Source organism: Phyllobates terribilis, unplaced genomic scaffold (genome assembly GCF_046119375.1).
Source record: "Phyllobates terribilis strain yellow unplaced genomic scaffold, ASM4611937v1 Scaffold_14__1_contigs__length_39327217, whole genome shotgun sequence".
Classification (NCBI taxonomy): domain Eukaryota; kingdom Metazoa; phylum Chordata; class Amphibia; order Anura; family Dendrobatidae; genus Phyllobates; species Phyllobates terribilis.
In genome coordinates, this window is record NW_027362774.1 from 34,567,209 (window position 1) to 34,591,978 (window position 24,770).

The window sequence follows — 24,770 nt, forward strand, 5'->3', positions numbered from 1 at the left end:
TACTGATCCTGAGTTACCCCCTGTATTATACTCCAGAGCTGCACTCACTATTGTGCTGGTGGAGTCACTGTGTACATACATTACATTACTGATCCTGAGTTACCTCCTGTATTATACTCCAGAGCTGCACTCACTATTCTGCTGGTGCAGTCCCTGTGTACATACATTACTTTACTGATCCTGAGTTACATCCTGTATTATACTCCAGAGCTGCGCTCACTATTCTGCTGGTGCAGTCTCCAGCTGCCCTCCATTGGAGGAGCAGATTGATCTGCCCTTCTTGATGACTGTTTCCAGTCGCTGGCTCAGTAGCAGACAGTTGTGTGTATATCGGTTGGTTCGGGGTTGGTTTGGGCCGGAGCTATCGCTCCGCTTGGTTGGGTCGTGGAGGACGCTCCGCAGGGTTGGGTCGTGGAGGATGCTCCTCAGGGTTGGGTCGTGAAGGACGCTCCGCAGGGTTGGGTCGTGGAGGACGCTCCTCAGGGTTGGGTCGTGGAGGACGCTCTGCATGGTTGGGTCGTGGTGGACGCTCCGCAGGGTTGGGTCGTGAAGGACGGTCCGCAGGGTTGGGTCGTGGAGGACGCTCCGCAGGGTTGGGTCGTGGAGGACGGTCCTCAGGGTTGGGTCGTGGAGGACGCCCGTGTGTTGCAGACTCTGACGGGTGCAGTTCTGATTCCCGCTCCTCACCCTCCTTCACACAAAGCAGCCGCCATCGATACTAACAAGGAAAACAGAGATGACTATGACGAGTCCAACCTGTTCCCGGGGAGTCGTCCCGACAGGTGATAATTGCCTCATAATATACAGGCGAGGGCGGGGCCTATCAGGATGGGTGACATCACTGGAGTGGGGATTACATCATCAGTGGTTGCAGACAGGAGGTTAACAAGTCTGATAGGGGTTACGCATCGTGTCTGATGGGGGGTTACACATACTGTATGGTGGGGGTTACGCCTTGTGTCTGATGGGGGTTACACATACCGTCTGGTGGGGGTTACGCCTTGTGTCTGATGGGGGTTACACATACCGTCTGGTGGGGGTTACACATACCGTGTGATGGGTGGTAACACATCGTGTCTGATGGGGGGTTGCATATACCGTCTGGTGGGGGCTACGCATAGTGTCTGATGGGGGCTTACATGTCGTGTATGATGGGGGGTTACACATTGTGTCTGATAGGGGTTATGCATCGTGTCTGATGGGGGGGTTACACATACCGTCTGGTGGGGGTTACACATGTCTGATGGGGGGTTACGCGTCGTGTCTGAGGGGGGGTTACATGTCGTGTCTGATGGGGGGTTACACATACCGTGTGATGGGTGGTAACACATCGTGTCTGATGGGGGTTACATATACCGTCTGGTGGGGGCTACGCATAGTGTCTGATGGGGGCTTACATGTCGTGTCTGATGGGGGGTTACACATACCGTGTGATGGGTGGTAACACATCGTGTCTGATGGGGGGTTACATATACCGTCTGGTGGGGGCTACGCATAGTGTCTGATGGGGGCTTACATGTTGTGTCTGATTGTGGGTTACACATACCGTCTGGTGGGGGTTACACATGTCTGATGGGGGTTACGCATTGTGTCTGATGGGTGGTTACACATCGTGTCTGATGGGGGTTACACATACCGTCTGGTGGGGGTTACACATGTCTGATGGGGGGTTATGTGTTGTGTCTGATGGGTATTACACCTCGTGTCCATGTCTGGGGGGGCTTATGTCTGGTTCATGCTGGAGGTCTTGTATAAGACTGTGGGTACCTGCTGTGTGTATGGGGTCATGTACCCCATAGGGTGACCGCCTGCTGACAGCATTGCTCTGATCACGGTATGCAGCCCTCCTGCAGGACGATGTCCCTGTATACTAGTGCAGTAGGTACAAGTAATAGTCGGTCGTCTACGTCCTGCCCCCGCGTGCTGACACGGCTGTATACCTGTGTACACATGGTCCCGTAGCGTGCGTCCCACCAGGTCCGTATGCCGTCCCGTCTGTCAGGAGAACCGGTCAGTGAGGGGCAGAACAGGGAGCACAGGTCACCGATGTCCGTAGCTGGTTGCTATGCAGCACGTCCCCTAGTAACTATGTCTCTGTGATTGATATCATCAGTACAAGACACCGACAATGGGGGAACAAGACAAGATGGCGCCCCCCATACACAGCTCAGGATCCATTACTCAGCGGGATGATTGCGGCCTGACAATCCGTCTCTGGGGGCGACCGCCATCACCTACAGTACAGACCAAAAGTTTGGACACACCTTCTCATTTAAAGATTTTTCTGTATTTTCCTGACTATGAAAATTGTACATTCACACTGAAGGCATCAAAACTATGAATTACCACATGTGGAATTATATACTTAACAAAAAAGTGTGAAACAACTGAAAATATGTCTTATATTCTAGGTTCTTCACAGTAGCCACCTTTTGCTTTGATGACTGCTTTGCACACTCTTGGCATTCTCTTGATGAGCTTCAAGAGGTAGTCACCGGAAATGGTCTTCCAACAATCTTGAAGGAGTTCCCAGAGATGCTTAGCACTTGTTGGCCCTTTTGCCTTCACTCTGCGGTCCAGCTCACCCCAAACCATCTCGATTGGGTTCAGGTCTGGTGACTGTGGAGGCCAGGTCATCTGGCGTAGCCCCCCATCACTCTCCTTCTTGGTCAAATAGCCCTTACACAGCCTGGAGGTGTTTGGGGTCATTGTCCTGTTGAAAAATAAATGATGGTCCAACTAAACGCAAACCGGATGGAATAGCATGCCGCTGCAAGATGCTGTGGTAGCCATGCTGGTTCAGTATGCCTTCAATTTTGAATAAATCCCCAACAGTGTCACCAGCAAAGCCCCCCCCACACCATCACACCTCCTCCTCCATGCTTCACGGTGGGAACCAGGCATGTAGAGTCCATCCGTTCACCTTTTCTGCGTCGCACAAAGACACGGTGGTTGGAACCAAAGATCTCAAATTTGGACTCATCAGACCAAAGCACAGATTTCCACTGGTCTAATGTCCATTCCTTGTGTTCTTTAGCCCAAACAAGTCTCTTCTGCTTGTTGCCTGTCCTTAGCAGTGGTTTCCTAGCAGCTATTTTACCATGAAGGCCTGCTGCACAAAGTCTCCTCTTAACAGTTGTTGTAGAGATGTGTCTGCTGCTAGAACTCTGTGTGGCATTGACCTGGTCTCTAATCTGAGCTGCTGTTAACCTGCGATTTCTGAGGCTGGTGACTCGGATAAACTTATCCTCAGAAGCAGAGGTGACTCTTGGTCTTCCTTTCCTGGGGCGGTCCTCATGTGAGCCAGTTTCTTTGTAGCGCTTGATGATTTTTGCAACTGCACTTGGGGACACTTTCAAAGTTTGCCCATTTTTTTGGACTGACTGACCTTCATTTCTTAAAGTAATGATGGCCACTTGTTTTTCTTTACTTAGCTGCTTTTTTCTTGCCATAATACAAATTCTAACAGTCTATTCAGTAGGACTATCAGCTGTGTATCCACCAGACTTCTGCACAGCACAACTGATGGTCCCAACCCCATTTATAAGGCAAGAAATCCCACTTATTAAACCTGACAGGGCACACCTGTGAAGTGAAGACCATTTCCGGAGACTACCTCTTGAAGCTCATCAAGAGAATGCCAAGAGTGTGCAAAGCAGTCATGAAAGCAAAAGGTGGCTACTGTGAAGACCCTAGAATATAAGACATATTTTCAGTGGTTTCACACTTTTTTGTTCAGTATATAATTCCACATGTGGTAATTCATAGTTTTGATGTCTTCAGTGTGAATGTACAATTTTCATAGTCAGGAAAATACAGGAAAATCTTTAAATGAGAAGGTGTGTCCAAACTTTTGGTCTGTACTGTATAGTCTCCTCTGCAGACACAAGACTGATTTCAGATTCGTGAGATTGGACACTTCATCTGCGAGGTGACGAGAAAGACTTAAGTGTGCGCCATATCTGATGGATGAGTTACCAAGTCACCGGAGACACAATGAGAGCAAAGCCCCAGAGATCCTACATCTACATACCGCAACACCCTGCTGAGCGCAGCTCCGGAGCATAATACAGGATCAGTAATGTATGCACACAGTGACTGCACCAGCAGAATAGTGAGTGCAGCTCTGGAGGATAATACAGGATGTAACTCAGGATCAGTAATGTAATGTATGCACACAGTGACTGCACCAGCGGAATAGTGAGTGCAGCTCTGGAGTATAATACAGGATGTAACTCAGGATCAGTAATGTAATGTATGTACACAGTGACTGCACCAGCGGAATAGTGAGTGCAGCTCTGGAGTATAATACAGGAGGTAACTCAGGATCAGTAATGTAATGTATGTACACAGTGACTGCACCAGCAGAATAGTGAGTGCAGCTCTGGAGTATAATACAGGATGTAACTCAGGATCAGTAATGTAATGTATGTACACAGTGACTGCACCAGCGGAATAGTGAGTGCAGCTCTGGAGTATAATACAGGATGTAACTCAGGATCAGTAATGCAATGTATATACACAGTGACTGCACCAGCAGAATAGTGAGTGCAGCTCTGGAGTATAATACAGGATATTACTCAGGATCAGTAATGTAATGTATGTACACAGTGACTGCACCAGCAGAATAGTGAGTGCAGCTCTGGAGTATAATACAGGATGTAACTCAGGATCAGTAATGTAATGTATATACACAGTGACTCCACCAGCAGAATAGTGAGTGCAGCTCTGGAGTATAATACAGGAGGTAACTCAGGATCAGTAATGTAATATATGTACACAGTGACTGCACCAGCAGAATAGTGAGTGCAGCTCTGGAGTATAATACAGGAGGTAACTCAGGATCAGTAATGTAATGTATATACACAGTGACTGCACCAGCAGAATAGTGAGTGCAGCTCTGGAGTATAATACAGGAAGTTTCTAAGGATCAGTAATGTAATGTATGTACACAGTGACTGCACCAGCAGAATAGTGAGTGCAGCTCTGCAGTATAATACAGGAGGTAACTCAGGATCAGTAATGTATTGTGTGTACACAGTGACTGCACCAGCAGAATAATGAGTGCAGCTCTGGAGTATAATACAAGATGTAACTCAGGATCAGTAATGTAATGTATGTACACAGTGACTGCACCAGCAGAATAGTGAGTGCAGCTCTGTAGTATAATACAGGAGGTAACTCAGGATCAGTAATGTATTGTGTGTACACAGTGACTGCACCAGCAGAATAGTGAGTGCAGCTCTGGAGTATAGCACAGGATGTAACTCAGGATCAGTAATGTAATGTATGTACACAGTGACTGCACCAGCAGAATAGTGAGTGCAGCTCTGGAGTATAATACAGGATGTAACTCAGGATCAGTAATGTAATGTGTGTACACAGTGACTGCACCAGCAGAATAGTGAGTGCAGCTCCGGAGTATAGCACAGGATGTAACTCAGGATCAGTAATGTAATGTATGTACACAGTGACTGCACCAGCAGAATAGTGAGTGCAGCTCTGGAGTATAATACAGGATGTAACTCAGGATCAGTAATGTAATGTATGTACTCAGTGACTGCACCAGCAGAATAGTGAGTGCCGCTCTGGAGTATAATACAGGAGGTAACTCAGGATCAGTAATGTAATGTATGTACACAGTGACTGAACCAGCAGAATAGTGAGTGCAGCTCCGGAGTATAATACAGGATGTAACTCAGGATCAGTAATGTAATGTATGTACACAGTGACTGCACCAGCAGAATAGTGAGTGCCGCTCTGGAGTATAATACAGGAGGTAACTCAGGATCAGTAATGTAATGTATGTACACAGTGACTGAACCAGCAGAATAGTGAGTGCAGCTCTGGGATATAATACAAGATGTAACTCAGGATCAGTAATGTAATGTGTGTACACAGTGACTGCACCAGCAGAATAGTGAGTGCTGCTCTGGAGTATAATACAGGATGTAACTCAGGATCAGTAATGTAATGTATGTACACAGTGACTGCACCAGCAGAATAGTGAGTGCAGCTCTGGAGTATAATACATGATGTAACTCAGGATCAGTAATGTAATGTATGTACACAGTGACTGTACCTGCAGAATAGTGAGTGCAGCTCTGGAGTATAATACAGGATGTAACTCAGGATCAGTAATGTAATGTATGTACACAGTGACTGCACCAGCAGAATAGTGAGTGCAGCTCTGGAGTATAATACAAGATGTAACTCAGGATCAGTAATGTAATGTATGTACACAGTGACTGCATCAGCAGAATAGTGAGTGCAGCTCTGGAGTATAATACAGGATGTAACTCAGGATCAGTAATGTAATGTATGTACACAGTGACTGCACCAGCAGAATAGTGAGTGCTGCTCTGGAGTATAATACAGGAGGTAACTCAGGATCAGTAATGTAATGTATGTACACAGTGACTGCATCAGCAGAATAGTGAGTGCAGCTCTGGAGTATAATACAGGATGTAACTCAGGATCAGTAATGTAATGTATGTACACAGTGACTGCACCAGCAGAATAGTGAGTGCTGCTCTGGAGTATAATACAGGATGTAACTCAGGATCAGTAATGTATGTACACAGTGACTGCACCAGCAGAATAGTGAGTGCAGCTCTGGAGTATAATACAGGAGGTTACTCATGATCAGTAATGTAATGTATGTACACAGTGACTGCACCAGCAGAATAGTGAGTGCAGCTCTGGGGTATAATACAGGATGTAACTCAGGATCAGTAATGTAATGTATGTACACAGTGACGGCACCAGCAGAATAGTGAGTGCAGCTCTGGAGTATAATACAGGAGGTAACTCAGGATCAGTAATGTAATGTATGTACACAGTGACTGCACCAGCAGAATAGTGAGTGCAGCTCTGGAGTATAATACAGGAGGTAACTCAGGATCAGTAATGTAATGTATGTACACAGTGACTCCACCAGCAGAATAGTGAGTGCAGCTCTGGGGTATAATACAGGAGGTAACTCACGATCAGTAATGTAATGTATGTACACAGTGACTGCACCAGCAGAATATTGAGTGCAGCTCTGGAGTATAATACAGGATGTAACTCAGGATCAGTAATGTAATGTATGTACACAGTGACTGCATCAGCAGAATAGTGAGTGCAGCTCTGGAGTATCATACAGGAGGTAACTCAGGATCAGTAATGTAATGTATGTACACAGTGACTGCACCAGCAGAATAGCGAGTGCAGCTCTGGAGTATAATATAGGAGGTAACTCAGGATCAGTAATGTAATGTGTGTACACAGTGACTGCACCCGCAGAATAGTGAGTGCAGCTCTGGAGTATAATATAGGAGGTAACTCAGGATCAGTAATGTAATGTATGTACACAGTGACTGCACCAGCAGAATAGAGAGTGCAGCTCTGGAGTATAATACAGGAGGTAACTCAGGATCAGTAATGTAATGTATGTACACAGTGACTGCACCAGCAGAATAGAGAGTGCAGCTCTGGAGTATAATACAGGAGGTAACTCAGGATCAGTAATGTAATGTATGTACACAGTGACTGCACCAGCAGAATAGAGAGTGCAGCTCTGGAGTATAGCACAGGATGTAACTCAGGATCAGTAATGTAATGTATGTACACAGTGACTGCACCAGCAGAATAGTGAGTGCAGCTCTGGAGTATAATATAGGAGGTAACTCAGGATCAGTAATGTAATATATGTACACAGTGACTGCACCAGCAGAATAGTGAGTGCAGCTCTGGAGTATAATACAGGAGGTAACTCAGGATCAGTAATGTAATGTATGTACACAGTGACTGCACCAGCAGAATAGTGAGTGCAGCTCTGGAGTATAATACAGGAGGTAACTCAGGATCAGTAATGTATTGTGTGTACACAGTGACTGCACCAGCAGAATAATGAGTGCAGCTCTGGAGTATAGCACAGGATGTAACTCAGGATCAGTAATGTAATGTATGTACACAGTGACTGCACCAGCAGAATAGTGAGTGCAGCTCTGTAGTATAATACAGGAGGTAACTCAGGATCAGTAATGTATTGTGTGTACACAGTGACTGCACCAGCAGAATAGTGAGTGCAGCTCTGGAGTATAATACAGGATGTAACTCAGGATCAGTAATGTAATGTATGTACACAGTGACTGCACCAGCAGAATAGTGAGTGCAGCTCTGGAGTATAATACAGGATGTAACTCAGGATCAGTAATGTAATGTGTGTACACAGTGACTGCACCAGCAGAATAGTGAGTGCAGCTCCGGAGTATAGCACAGGATGTAACTCAGGATCAGTAATGTAATGTATGTACGCAGTGACTGCACCAGCAGAATAGTGAGTGCAGCTCTGGAGTATAATACAGGATGTAACTCAGGATCAGTAATGTAATGTGTGTACACAGTGACTGCACCAGCAGAATAGTGAGTGCAGCTCCGGAGTATAGCACAGGATGTAACTCTGGATCAGTAATGTAATGTATGTACACAGTGACTGCACCAGCAGAATAGTGAGTGCAGCTCTGGAGTATAATACAGGATGTAACTCAGGATCAGTAATGTAATGTATGTACTCAGTGACTGCACCAGCAGAATAGTGAGTGCCGCTCTGGAGTATAATACAGGAGGTAACTCAGGATCAGTAATGTAATGTATGTACACAGTGACTGAACCAGCAGAATAGTGAGTGCAGCTCCGGAGTATAATACAGGATGTAACTCAGGATCAGTAATGTAATGTATGTACACAGTGACTGCACCAGCAGAATAGTGAGTGCCGCTCTGGAGTATAATACAGGAGGTAACTCAGGATCAGTAATGTAATGTATGTACACAGTGACTGAACCAGCAGAATAGTGAGTGCAGCTCTGGGATATAATACAAGATGTAACTCAGGATCAGTAATGTAATGTGTGTACACAGTGACTGCACCAGCAGAATAGTGAGTGCTTCTCTGGAGTATAATACAGGATGTAACTCAGGATCAGTAATGTAATGTATGTACACAGTGACTGAACCAGCAGAATAGTGAGTGCAGCTCTGGGATATAATACAAGATGTAACTCAGGATCAGTAATGTAATGTGTGTACACAGTGACTGCACCAGCAGAATAGTGAGTGCAGCTCTGGAGTATAATACATGATGTAACTCAGGATCAGTAATGTAATGTATGTACACAGTGACTGTACCTGCAGAATAGTGAGTGCAGCTCTGGAGTATAATACAGGATGTAACTCAGGATCAGTAATGTAATGTATGTACACAGTGACTGCACCAGCAGAATAGTGAGTGCAGCTCTGGAGTATAATACAAGATGTAACTCAGGATCAGTAATGTAATGTATGTACACAGTGACTGCACTAGCAGAATAGTGAGTGCAGCTCTGGAGTATAATACAGGATGTAACTCAGGATCAGTAATGTAATGTATGTACACAGTGACTGCATCAGCAGAATAGTGAGTGCAGCTCTGGAGTATAATACAGGATGTAACTCAGGATCAGTAATGTAATGTATGTACACAGTGACTGCACCAGCAGAATAGTGAGTGCTGCTCTGGAGTATAATACAGGATGTAACTCAGGATCAGTAATGTATGTACACAGTGACTGCACCAGCAGAATAGTGAGTGCAGCTCTGGAGTATAATACAGGAGGTTACTCATGATCAGTAATGTAATGTATGTACACAGTGACTGCACCAGCAGAATAGTGAGTGCAGCTCTGGGGTATAATACAGGATGTAACTCAGGATCAGTAATGTAATGTATGTACACAGTGACGGCACCAGCAGAATAGTGAGTGCAGCTCTGGAGTATAATACAGGAGGTAACTCAGGATCAGTAATGTAATGTATGTACACAGTGACTGCACCAGCAGAATAGTGAGTGCAGCTCTGGAGTATAATACAGGAGGTAACTCAGGATCAGTAATGTAATGTATGTACACAGTGACTCCACCAGCAGAATAGTGAGTGCAGCTCTGGGGTATAATACAGGAGGTAACTCACGATCAGTAATGTAATGTATGTACACAGTGACTCCACCAGCAGAATAGTGAGTGCAGCTCTGGAGTATAATACAGGAGGTAACTCAGGATCAGTAATGTAATGTATGTACACAGTGACTGCACCAGCAGAATAGTGAGTGCAGCTCTGGAGTATAATACAGGATGTAACTCAGGATCAGTAATGTATGTACACAGTGACTGCACCAGCGGAATATTGAGTGCAGCTCTGGAGTATAATACAGGATGTAACTCAGGATCAGTAATGTAATGTATGTACACAGTGACTGCATCAGCAGAATAGTGAGTGCAGCTCTGGAGTATCATACAGGAGGTAACTCAGGATCAGTAATGTAATGTATGTACACAGTGACTGCACCAGCAGAATAGCGAGTGCAGCTCTGGAGTATAATATAGGAGGTAACTCAGGATCAGTAATGTAATGTGTGTACACAGTGACTGCACCCGCAGAATAGTGAGTGCAGCTCTGGAGTATAATACAGGAGGTAACTCAGGATCAGTAATGTAATGTATGTACACAGTGACTGCACCAGTAGAATAGAGAGTGCAGCTCTGGAGTATAATACAGGAGGTAACTCAGGATCAGTAATGTAATGTATGTACACAGTGACTGCACCAGCAGAATAGAGAGTGCAGCTCTGGAGTATAATACAGGAGGTAACTCAGGATCAGTAATGTAATGTATGTACACAGTGACTGCACCAGCAGAATAGAGAGTGCAGCTCTGGAGTATAGCACAGGATGTAACTCAGGATCAGTAATGTAATGTATGTACACAGTGACTGCACCAGCAGAATAGTGAGTGCAGCTCTGGAGTATAATATAGGAGGTAACTCAGGATCAGTAATGTAATGTATGTACACAGTGACTGCACCAGCAGAATAGTGAGTGCAGCTCTGGAGTATAATACAGGAGGTAACTCAGGATCAGTAATGTAATGTATGTACACAGTGACTGCACCAGCAAAATAGAGAGTGCAGCTCTGGAGTATAGCACAGGATGTAACTCAGGATCAGTAATGTAATGTATGTACACAGTGACTGCACCAGCAGAATAGTGAGTGCAGCTCTGGAGTATAATACAGGAGGTAACTCAGGATCAGTAATGTAATGTATGTACACAGTGATTGCACCAGCAGAATAGTGAGTGCAGCTCTGGAGTATAATACAGGAGGTAACTCAGGATCAGTAATGTAATGTATGTACACAGTGACTGCACCAGCAGAATAGTGAGTGCAGCTCTAGAGTATAATACAGGAGGTAACTCAGGATCAGTAATGTAATGTATGTACACAGTGACTGCACCAGCAGAATAGTGAGTGCAGCTCTGGAGTATAATACAGGAGGTAACTCAGGATCAGTAATGTAATGTATGTACACAGTGACTGCACCAGCAAAATAGTGAGTTTAGCTCTGGGGTATAATACAGGATGTAACTCCGGATCAGTAATTTAATGTATGTACACAGTGACTGCACCAGCAGAATAGTGAGTGCAGCTCTGGAGTATAATACAGGAAGTAACTCAGGATCAGTAATGTAATGTATGTACACAGTGACTGCACCAGCAGAATAGTGAGTGCAGCTCTGGAGGATAATACAGGATGTAACTCAGGATCAGTAATGTAATGTATGTATACAGTGACTGCACCAGCAGAATAGTGAGTGCAGCTCTGGAGTATAATACAGGATGTAACTCAAGATCAGTAATGTAATGTATGTATACAGTGACTGCACCAGCAGAATAGTGAGTGCAGCTCTGGAGTATAATACAGGATGTAACTCAGGATCAGTAATGTAATGTATGTACACAGTGACTGCACCAGCAGAACAGTGAGTGCAGCTCTGGAGTATAATACAGGATATAACTCAAGATCAGTAATGTAATGTATGTACACAGTGACTGCACCAGCAGAATAGTGAGTGCCGCTTTGGAGTATAATACAGGATGTATCTCAGGATCAGTAATGTAATGTATGTACACAGTGACTGCACCAGCAGAATAGTGAGTGCAGCTCTGGAGTATAATACAGGATATAACTCAAGATCAGTAATGTAATGTATGTACACAGTGACTGCACCAGCAGAATAGTGAGTGCAGCTCTGGAGTATAATACAGGAGGTAACTCAGGATCAGTAATGTATTGTGTGTACACAGTGACTGCACCAGCAGAATAGTGAGTGCAGCTCTGGAGTATAATACAGGATGTAACTCAGGATCAGTAATGTAATGTATGTACTCAGTGACTGCACCAGCAGAATAGTGAGTGCAGCTCTGTAGTATAATACAGGAGGTAACTCAGGATCAGTAATGTATTGTGTGTACACAGTGACTGCACCAGCAGAATAGTGAGTGCAGCTCTGGAGTATAGCACAAGATGTAACTCAGGATCAGTAATGTAATGTATGTACACAGTGACTGCACCAGCAGAATAGTGAGTGCCGCTCTGGAGTATAATACAGGAGGTAACTCAGGATCAGTAATGTAATGTATGTACACAGTGACTGAACCAGCAGAATAGTGAGTGCAGCTCTGGGGTATAATACAGGATGTAACTCAGGATCAGTAATGTAATGTGTGTACACAGTGACTGCACCAGCAGAATAGTGAGTGCAGCTCTGGAGTATAATACAGGATCAGTACAGGATCAGTAATGTAATGTATGTACACAGTGACTGCACCAGCAGAATAGTGAGTGCAGCTCTGGAGTATAATACAGGATGTAACTCAGGATTAGTAATGTAATGTATATACACAGTGACTGCACCAGCAGAATAGTGAGTGCAGCTCTGGAGTATAATACAGGAGGTAACTCAGGATCAGTAATGTAATGTATGTACACAGTGACTGCACCAGCAGAATAGTGAGTGCAGCTCTGGAGTATAATACAGGATGTAACTCAGGATCAGTAATGTAATGTGTGTACACAGTGACTGCACCAGCAGAATAGTGAGTGCAGCTCCGGAGTATAGCACAGGATGTAACTCAGGATCAGTAATGTAATGTATGTACACAGTGACTGCACCAGCAGAATAGTGAGTGCAGCTCTGGAGTATAATACAGGATGTAACTCAGGATCAGTAATGTAATGTATGTACTCAGTGACTGCAGCAGCAGAATAGTGAGTGCCGCTCTGGAGTATAATACAGGAGGTAACTCAGGATCAGTAATGTAATGTATGTACACACTGACTGAACCAGCAGAATAGTGAGTGCAGCTCTGGGGTATAATACAAGATGTAACTCAGGATCAGTAATGTAATGTGTGTACACAGTGACTGCACCAGCAGAATAGTGAGTGCAGCTCTGGAGTATAATACAGGAGGTAACTCAGGATCAGTAATGTAATATATGTACACAGTGACTGAACCAGCAGAATAGTGAGTGCAGCTCTGGAGTATAATACAGGATGTAACTCAGGATCAGTAATGTAATGTATGTACACAGTGACTGCTCCAGCAGAATAGTGAGTGCCGCTCTGGAGTATAATACAGGACGTAACTCAGGATCAGTAATGTAATGTATGTACACAGTGACTGAACCAGCAGAATAGTGAGTGCAGCTCTGGGGTATAATACAAGATGTAACTCAGGATCAGTAATGTAATGTGTGTACACAGTGACTGCACCAGCAGAATAGTGAGTGCTGCTCTGGAGTATAATACAGGATGTAACTCAGGATCAGTAATGTAATGTATGTACACAGTGACTGCACCAGCAGAATAGTGAGTGCAGCTCTGGAGTATAATACATGATGTAACTCAGGATCAGTAATGTAATGTATGTACACAGTGACTGTACCTGCAGAATAGTGAGTGCAGCTCTGGAGTATAATACAGGATGTAACTCAGGATCAGTAATGTAATGTATGTACACAGTGACTGCACCAGCAGAATAGTGAGTGCAGCTCTGGAGTATAATACAAGATGTAACTCAGGATCAGTAATGTAATGTATGTACACAGTGACTGCACTAGCAGAATAGTGAGTGCAGCTCTGGAGTATAATACAGGATGTAACTCAGGATCAGTAATGTAATATATGTACACAGTGACTGCATCAGCAGAATAGTGAGTGCAGCTCTGGAGTATAATACAGGATGTAACTCAGGATCAGTAATGTAATGTATGTACACAGTGACTGCACCAGCAGAATAGTGAGTGCTGCTCTGGAGTATAATACAGGATGTAACTCAGGATCAGTAATGTATGTACACAGTGACTGCACCAGCAGAATAGTGAGTGCAGCTCTGGAGTATAATACAGGAGGTAACTCATGATCAGTAATGTAATGTATGTACACAGTGACTGCACCAGCAGAATAGTGAGTGCAGCTCTGGGGTATAATACAGGATGTAACTCAGGATCAGTAATGTAATGTATGTACACAGTGACGGCACCAGCAGAATAGTGAGTGCAGCTCTGGAGTATAATACAGGAGGTAACTCAGGATCAGTAATGTAATGTATGTACACAGTGACTGCACCAGCAGAATAGTGAGTGCAGCTCTGGAGTATAATACAGGAGGTAACTCAGGATCAGTAATGTAATGTATGTACACAGTGACTCCACCAACAGAATAGTGAGTGCAGCTCTGGGGTATAATACAGGAGGTAACTCACGATCAGTAATGTAATGTATGTACACAGTGACTGCACCAGCAGAATATTGAGTGCAGCTCTGGAGTATAATACAGGATGTAACTCAGGATCAGTAATGTAATGTATGTACACAGTGACTGCATCAGCAGAATAGTGAGTGCAGCTCTGGAGTATCATACAGGAGGTAACTCAGGATCAGTAATGTAATGTATGTACACAGTGACTGCACCAGCAGAATAGTGAGTGCAGCTCTGGAGTATAATATAGGAGGTAACTCAGGATCAGTAATGTAATATATGTACACAGTGACTGCACCAGCAGAATAGCGAGTGCAGCTCTGGAGTATAATACAGGAGGTAACTCAGGATCAGTAATGTAATATATGTACACAGTGACTGCACCAGCAGAATAGTGAGTGCAGCTCTGGAGTATAGCACAGGATGTAACTCAGGATCAGTAATGTAATGTATGTACACAGTGACTGCACCAGCAGAATAGTGAGTGCAGCTCTGGAGTATAATACAGGAGGTAACTCAGGATCAGTAATGTAATGTATGTACACAGTGACTGCAACAGCAGAATAGTGAGTACAGCTCTAGAGTATAATACAGGAGGTAACTCAGGATCAGTAATGTAATGTATGTACACAGTGACTGCACCAGCAGAATAGAGAGTGCAGCTCTGGAGTATAGCACAGGATGTAACTCAGGATCAGTAATGTAATGTATGTACACAGTGACTGCACCAGCAGAATAGTGAGTGCAGCTCTGGAGTATAATACAGGAGGTAACTCAGGATCAGTAATGTAATGTATGTACACAGTGATTGCACCAGCAGAATAGTGAGTGCCGCTCTGGAGTATAATGCAGGAGGTAACTCAGGATCAGTAATGTAATGTATATACACAGTGACTGCACCAGCAGAATAGTGAGTGCAGCTCTGGAGTATAATACAGGAGGTAACTCAGGATCAGTAATGTAATGTATGTACACAGTGACTGCACCAGCAGAATAGTGAGTTTAGCTCTGGGGTATAATACAGGATGTAACTCCGGATCAGTAATTTAATGTATGTACACAGTGACTGCACCAGCAGAATAGTGAGTGCAGCTCTGGAGTATAATACAGGAAGTAACTCAGGATCAGTAATGTAATGTATGTACACAGTGACTGCACCAGCAGAATAGTGAGTGCAGCTCTGGAGGATAATACAGGATGTAACTCAGGATCAGTAATGTAATGTATGTATACAGTGACTGCACCAGCAGAATAGTGAGTGCAGCTCTGGAGTATAATACAGGATGTAACTCAGGATCAGTAATGTAATGTATGTATACAGTGACTGCACCAGCAGAATAGTGAGTGCAGCTCTGGAGTATAATACAGGATGTAACTCAGGATCAGTAATGTAATGTATGTACACAGTGACTGCACCAGCAGAACAGTGAGTGCAGCTCTGGAGTATAATACAGGATATAACTCAAGATCAGTAATGTAATGTATGTACACAGTGACTGCACCAGCAGAATAGTGAGTGCCGCTCTGGAGTATAATACAGGATGTAACTCAGGATCAGTAATGTAATGTATGTACACAGTGACTGCACCAGCAGAATAGTGAGTGCAGCTCTGGAGTATAATACAGGATATAACTCAAGATCAGTAATGTAATGTATGTACACAGTGACTGCACCAGCAGAATAGTGAGTGCAGCTCTGGAGTATAATACAGGAGGTAACTCAGGATCAGTAATGTATTGTGTGTACACAGTGACTGCACCAGCAGAATAGTGAGTGCAGCTCTGGAGTATAATACAGGATGTAACTCAGGATCAGTAATGTAATGTATGTACACAGTGACTGCACCAGCAGAATAGTGAGTGCAGCTCTGTAGTATAATACAGGAGGTAACTCAGGATCAGTAATGTATTGTGTGTACACAGTGACTGCAGCAGCAGAATAGTGAGTGCAGCTCTGGAGTATAGCACAGGATGTAACTCAGGATCAGTAATGTAATGTATGTACACAGTGACTGCACCAGCAGAATAGTGAGTGCCGCTCTGGAGTATAATACAGGAGGTAACTCAGGATCAGTAATGTAATGTATGTACACAGTGACTGAACCAGCAGAATAGTGAGTGCAGCTCTGGGGTATAATACAGGATGTAACTCAGGATCAGTAATGTAATGTGTGTACACAGTGACTGCACCAGCAGAATAGTGAGTGCTGCTCTGGAGTATAATACAGGATGTAACTCAGGATCAGTAATGTAATGTATGTACACAGTGACTGCACCAGCAGAATAGTGAGTGCAGCTCTGGAGTATAATACATGATGTAACTCAGGATCAGTAATGTAATGTATGTACACAGTGACTGTACCTGCAGAATAGTAAGTGCAGCTCTGGAGTATAATACAGGATGTAACTCAGGATCAGTAATGTAATGTATGTACACAGTGACTGCACCAGCAGAATAGTGAGTGCAGCTCTGGAGTATAATACAAGATGTAACTCAGGATCAGTAATGTAATGTGTGTACACAGTGACTGCACCAGCAGAATAGTGAGTGCAGCTCTGGAGTATAGCACAGGATGTAACTCAGGATCAGTAATGTAATGTATGTACACAGTGACTGCACCAGCAGAATAGTGAGTGCCGCTCTGGAGTATAATACAGGATGTAACTCAGGATCAGTAATGTAATGTATGTACACAGTGACTGCACCAGCAGAATAGTGAGTGCAGCTCTGGAGTATAATACAGGATGTAACTCAGGATCAGTAATGTAATGTATGTACACAGTGACTGCACCAGCAGAATAGTGAGTGCCGCTCTGGAGTATAATACAGGAGGTAACTCAGGATCAGTAATGTAATGTATGTACACAGAGTGACTGCACCAGCAGAATAGTGAGTGCAGCTCTAGAGAATAATACAGGATGTAACTCAGGATCAGTAATGTATGTACACAGTGACTGCACCAGCAGAATAGTGAGTGCCGCTCTGGAGTATAATACAGGAGGTAACTCAGGATCAGTAATGTAATGTATGTACACAGAGTGACTGCTCCAGCAGAATAGTGAGTGCAGCTCTAGAGAATAATACAGGAGGTAACTCAGGATCAGTAATGTATGTACACAGTGACTGAACCAGCAGAATAGTGAGTGCAGCTCTGGGGTATAATACAGGATGTAACTCAGGATCAGTAATGTAATGTGTGTACACAGTGACTGCACCAGCAGAATAGTGAGTGCTGCTCTGGAGTATAATACAGGATGTAACTCAGGATCAGTAATGTATGTACACAGTGACTGCACCAGCAGAATAGTGAGTGCAGCTCTGGAGTATAATACAGGATGTAACTCAGGATCAGTAATGTAATGTATGTACACAGTGACTGCACCAGCAGAATAGTGAGTGCCGCTCTGGAGTATAATACAGGATGTAACTCAGGATCAGTAATGTAATGTATGTACACAGTGACTGCACCAGCAGAATAGTGAGTGCAGCTCTGGAGTATAATACATGATGTAACTCAGGATCAGTAATGTAATGTATGTACACAGTGACTGTACCTGCAGAATAGTGAGTGCAGCTCTGGAGTATAATACAGGATGTAACTCAGGATCAGTAATGTAATGTATGTACACAGTGACTGCACCAGCAGAATAGTGAGTGCAGCTCTGGAGTATAATACAAGATGTAACTCAGGATCAGTAATGTAATGTATGTACACAGTGACTGCACCAGCAGAATAGTGAGTGCAGCTCTGGAGTATAATACATGATGTAACTCAGGATCAGTAATGTAATGTATGTACACAGTGACTGCACCAACAGAATAGTGAGTGCAGCTCTGGAGTATAATACAGGATGTAACTCAGGATCAGTAATGTAATGTATGTACACAGTGACTGCACCAGCAGAATAGTGAGTGCAGCTCTGGAGTATAATACAGGATGTAACTCAGGATCAGTAATGTAATGTGTGTACACAGTGACTGCACCAGCAGAATAGTGAGTGCAGCTCTGGAGTATAATACAGGGTGGGTAGGATATGTGATGCAGTGGTGGCCATGGGTGGTGTCTTTGGACTGATAATTCTTCCTCTTCCAGTGATTGGTTTCTTCATGTCTGTATTGTGATCTGTGGAGTGAGATGGATCTTTCGGGGGTCTCTGCGGCCTCGTGGCCGGTGCTGTCCTGGGCTTCGTGCGGTTTCTTGGTGTTTGGCGGTATGCTCCCTTACATCCCGCAGTATGTGGAGATTAGGAGGACGTCCAGCACTGACGGCTTCTCCACCTGGGTCTGCTTTCTTCTGCTCATTGCCAATATTCTCCGGATATTTTTTTGGTAAGTGACATCACGGCTGCAGCTGCTTTGGTTGATCCGGTCACATGACCCCAGCCTTTGAGTCTGATGGGCGGAGCCTTGTTTGGAGTCTGATGGGCGGAGCATTGTTTGGAGTCTGATGGGCGGAGCATTGTTTGGAGTCTGGTGGGCAAAGCTTTGTTTGGAGTCTGATGGGCGGGGCCTTGTTTGGATTCTGATGGGCGGGTCCTTGTTTGGAGTCTGATGGACGGAGCCTTGTTTGGAGTCTGATGGACGGAGCCTTGTTTGGAGTCTGATGGGCGGAGCCTTGTTTGGAGTCTGATGGGCGGAGCCTTGTTTGGAGTCTGATGGGCGGAGCCTTGTTTGGAGTCTGATGGGCGGAGCCTTGTTTGGAGTCTGATGGGCGGAGCATTGTTTGGAGTCTGATGGGCAGAGCCTTGTTTGGAGTCTGGTGGGCAAAGCTTTGTTTGGAGTCTGATGGGCGGGGCCTTGTTTGGAGTCTGATGGGCGGGGCCTTGTTTGGAGTCTGATGGGCGGGTCCTTGTTTGGATTCTGATGGGCGGGTCCTTGTTTGGAGTCTGATGGACGGAGCCTTGTTTGGAGTCTGATGGGCGGAGCCTTGTTTGGAGTCTGATGGGCGGAGCCTTGTTTGGAGTCTGATGGGCGGAGCCTTGTTTGGAGTCTGATGGGCGGAGCATTGTTTGGAGTCTGATGGGCAGAGCCTTGTTTGGAGTCTGGTGGGCAAAGCTTTGTTTGGAGTCTGATGGGCGGGGCCTTGTTTGGAGTCTGATTGGCGGAGCATTGTTTGGAGTGTGATGGGTGGAGCTTTGAGGGTTTGTTCCTCAGCGGCGCCTCCATCAGGCTGCTGTGTGCAGGGCTCGGTGTCCCCGCACCGTGCTGTCCCCATTGCTGTTCTGATGGTGGCGCTGTGGATCCCCTGTTCCTTCTCAGCTTCGGCTGCATTAACCCCGTCCTGACTGTCGGCTCTTCCCTGGTTATTCCAGCAGAGGAGTTCAGCTCTTGAGATGTGCGGGTGTTAATGAGCTCGTCTGATTTCGGCTCCTGCAGATAATATCTCCGCCCGGCGCAGCTGATTGTTTCCGGCAATGTCACGGTGATCAGTGCGGAGATGGCAGCTCGTTACAATGTGCCATTAATGTCGGCTCGTTAGTGGGCTGCCCGGCTCCTGCGCCCGCGGCTCCTATCAATGTTTTATCAGGATGAAAGTTATTTCACTATTAATTATCTTCCTGATCTGAACGCGCCCAGAGCCGCGATTAATACACAAGTCATCGGCAGCCGAGTGTTAAAGGGGCCGCGTGTGAGTTCACCGCTGCTGACAACCCTCCTGATGTACTGGAGGCTGACGGGGGCACCGCTGACGTGCTGTAAAGTGGGCGTGATAGCCCCCGGGGCCAGTGACTACCTGTAGGTGACCCAGGCCACCTCAACCAAAGCCAAGAGGAGGAGATGTTGGAGGTCACTGATTGCCGCAGTGGTGACTCCGGCCCCCCGGTCCGGCCCCCCGATGCTACACTGGCCGCCTGTGATTCCTGTTCTCCTCTCTTCCAGGTTTGGGAAGTTTTTTGAGCTGCCGCTCCTCCTGCAGAGCTTCCTGATGATCGCCACCATGCTGTCCATGCTGCATCTGTGCTGCGCCGTGCAGAGCGTGAACCGCGTCTCCACCAGGTGCCACGCCTTCACTGGTCAGTGCCATGCCTTCACTGGTCAGTGCCACGCCTTCACCGGTCAGTTTCACGCCTTCACCTGTCAGTTTCACGCCTTCACCGGTCAGTGTCACGCCTTCACTGGTCAGTGCCACGCCTTCACCGGTCAGTGCCACACCTTCACCAGTCAGTGCCATGCGTTCACTGGTCAGTGCCACGCCTTCATCTGTCAGTGTGATGCCTTCACCGGTCAGTCCCACGCCTTCACCGGTCTGTGTCACGCCTTCACCGGTCAGTGCCATGCCTTCACTAGTCAGTCAGTGTCATGCCTTCACCTGTTAGTGTCATGCCTTCATCTGTCAGTGTCACGCCTTCACTGATCAGTGCCACACCTTCACCGGTCAGTGCCACGCCTTCACCGGTCAGTGCCACGCCTAGGCTGGGGTCACAGTGACCCGACGGCTGTAAGACCACAACCCATAGAGAGGCATCGGGACAGTATGCGGGGCAATATGGGCACAAGGGGCACACGGGTCAGGATGCCGAAAGATGGCGCCTTAGCTGCAATATAATGACCAGGACAACCTGAGCGGCAGAAAGCACCTTGTGAATAGACCACTCAGGACACCATAAACTATACCGCAATAATACAAATAGCAGCAGACCAGGGACACTGAGCGGCTGTGGGGCCTTCACAGATGAGACATAGACCACCACCACCCAGTGTCCCGGCCCCCACAACCCTGTGAGAACCACACTTAAGACCTTACTAGCTGCAGCCCCCAAAAAATCAATGGGACCCTCTTAATTAGGGTGAACTGAGAGGACCTGAAGGTGGAATCCCCTGTAACCTCCAAATTGTAGAGCCGTGGACACGGGATTGAAAAGGACGGCACTGCACCTTCGTGATCTCACTACATCCTGCAGAGCTGCGCTCCCATGGACATAATAATGTGTGAGGTGACAGGTCACCATCCAGTAACTGTCAGGATCAGGAGGCCGGGATCTGTCATATGTGTAGGTCGAGATCCGGTAACTATCAGAATCAGGACTTCAGGATCCAGTAACTATCAAGATCAGGAAGTCGAGATCTGTTACATATCAGAAGGTCAGGATACTGTCAGGATCAGGAGGTTGGGATCCAGTAACTGTCAGGATCAGGAGGCCGGGATCTGGCATATGTGAGGAGATCAAGATCCGGTAACTGTCAGGATCAGGAGGTCGGGTTCCATTACATGTCAGGATCCAGTAATTATCAGGATCAGGAGGTTGGGATCCAGTAACTGTCAAGACCAAGACTTCGGGATCCAGTAACTCAAAATCAGGAGGATGGGATCCAGTAATTATCATGATCCGGAGGTTGAGATCTGTTACATATCAGGAGGTGAGGATCCGTTAACTATCAGGATCAGGAAGCCGAGATCCAGTAATTATCAGGATCAGGAGGTCGAGATCTGTTACATTTCATGATCAGGAGGTCGGGATCCTGTAATTATCAAGATCAGGAGGTCGAGATCTGTTGCATATCAGGATCAGGAGGTGAGGATCCAGTAACTGTCAGGATCAGGAGGTCGGGATCCTGTAACTGTCAGGATCAGGAGGTCGGGATCCAGTAAATGTCAGGATCAGGAGGTCGGGATCCAGTAACTGTCAGGATCAGGAGGTCGGGATCCAGTAACTGTCAGGATCAGGAGGTCGGGATCCAGTAACTGTCAGGATCAGGAGGTCGGGATCCAGCAACTGTCAGGATCAGGAGGTCGGGATCCAGTAACTGTCAGGATCAGGAGGTCGGGATCCAGTAACTGTCAGGATCAGGAGGTCGGGATCCAGTAACTGTCAGGATCAGGAGGTCGGGATCCAGTAACTGTCAGGATCAGGAGGTCGGGATCCAGCAACTGTCAGGGTCAGGAGGTCGGGATCCAGTAACTGTCAGGATCAGGAGGTCGGGATCCAGTAACTGTCAGGATCAGGAGGTCGGGATCCAGCAACTGTCAGGATCAGGAGGTCGGGATCCAGTAACTGTCAGGATCAGGAGGTCGGGATCCAGTAACTGTCAGGATCAGGAGGTCGGGATCCAGTAACTGTCAGGATCAGGAGGTCGGGATCCAGTAACTGTCAGGATCAGGAGGTCGGGATCCAGCAACTTTCAGGGTCAGGAGGTCGGGATCCAGTAACTGTCAGGATCAGGAGGTCGGGATCCAGTAACTGTCAGGATCAGGAGGTCGGGATCCAGTAACTGTCAGGATCAGGAGGTCGGGATCCAGTAACTGTCAGGATCAGGAGGTCGGGATCCAGTAACTGTCAGGATCAGGAGGTCGGGATCCAGTAACTGTCAGGATCAGGAGGTTGGGATGATTGAGTTTAAAAAGAGATTGTGATTTCCTGGACAAATAGATATTTTAATCAACCAAACATCACTTCAGTATTAATCCATTCACATTTCCGCACTCACTGAACCTCTCATGACGCTTTCTCCCACTTTCCCACCGCCCAAGTGTCAGTCCTCACTGTTTTCTGCCATTCTATTCGATTACCTGGAAGACCTGAGAAATGACTTCAGTTACAGACTGACATTGACAGGACGCTGCATCTAAAGACTTTACTCCTAACCGGATCTCATCACCTCATCCCGGGTTCACTCCTCTTCTGTTCACACATCGACTGGCAGAACCATTCACCTTCTCCCTGGTTACTTATGAGTAATAGACCCTGGAAATAATGTGCCGGCACCATGAATCTTCTCCTGTAATCGTATCCACTGCAGATCAGCAATGTGCCACGCCGTGCCGCCATCATACTTTCATATTTCATAGACATTACTGCACTGGTCCAATAATTACCACTGCAACCACACAGCGAGGGGCACGGGAGTCGCTATACAACTGCTAGAAGTGGCGGCATCTGCAACTCGTCTCACTCAGAACGCAAACACATACATCAATATAACTACTATAATACTGCCCCTATGTACAAGAATATAACTACTATAATACTGCCCCCCTATGTACAAGAATATAACTACTATAATACTGCCCCCTATGTACAAGAATACAACTACTATAATACTGCTCCTATGTACAAGAATATAACTACTATAATACTGCCCCCTATGTACAAGAATACAACTACCATAATACTGCCCCCTATGTACAAGAATATAACTACTATAATACTGCCCCCTATGTACAAGAATATAACTACTATAATACTGCTCCTATGTACAAGAATATAACTACTATAATACTGCCCCCTATGTACAAAAATATAACTACTATAATACTGCCCCCCTATGTACAAGAATATAACTACTATAATACTGCCCCCTATGTACAAGAATACAACTACTATAATACTGCTCCTATGTACAAGAATATAACTACTATAATACTGCTCCCTATGTACAAGAATACAACTACCATAATGCTGCCCCCTATGTACAAGAATATAACTACTATAATACTGCCCCCTATGTACAAGAATATAACTACTATAATACTGCTCCTATGTACAAGAATATAACTACTATAATACTGCCCCCTATGTACAAAAATATAACTACTATAATACTGCCCCCCTATGTACAAGAATATAACTACTATAATACTGCCCCCTATGTACAAGAATACAACTACTATAATACTGCTCCTATGTACAAGAATATAACTACTATAATACTGCCCCCTATGTACAAGAATACAACTACCATAATACTGCCCCCTATGTACAAGAATATAACTACTATAATACTGCCCCCTATGTACAAGAATATAACTACTATAATACTGCTCCTATGTACAAGAATATAACTACTATAATACTGCCCCCTATGTACAAAAATATAACTACTATAATACTGCCCCTATGTATAAGAATATAACTACTATAATACTGCCCCCCTATGTACAAGAATATAACTACTATAATACTGCCCCCTATGTACAAGAATACAACTACTATAATACTGCCCCTATGTACAAGAATATAACTACTATAATACTGCCCCCTATGTACAAGAATACAACTACCATAATACTGCCCCCTATGTACAAGAATATAACTACTATAATACTGCCCCCTATGTACAAGAATATAACTACTATAATACTGCTCCCTATGTACAAGAATATAACTACTATAATACTGCCCCCTATGTACAAGAATATAACTACTATA

General features: G+C 45.4%; 1 protein-coding gene across 4 annotated transcripts in view; it reads left to right on the plus strand.

Moving 5' to 3' along the window:
• Window positions 1-24,770, plus strand: part of LOC141175908 (solute carrier family 66 member 2-like) — a 74,971-nt gene that overhangs the window by 31,597 nt on the left and 18,604 nt on the right. For 2 of the 4 annotated variants that reach the window (XM_073659902.1, XM_073659901.1), the window contains exons 2-3: window positions 18,716-18,951; window positions 20,503-20,678. In XM_073659902.1, coding sequence (XP_073516003.1) covers window positions 18,758-18,951; window positions 20,503-20,678 — 370 coding nt within the window. In that variant the 5' untranslated portion in view covers window positions 18,716-18,757. The remainder of the gene's footprint in view (window positions 1-18,715; window positions 18,952-20,502; window positions 20,679-24,770) is intronic. The other 2 variants (XM_073659903.1, XM_073659904.1) reach the window with 2 other exon arrangements.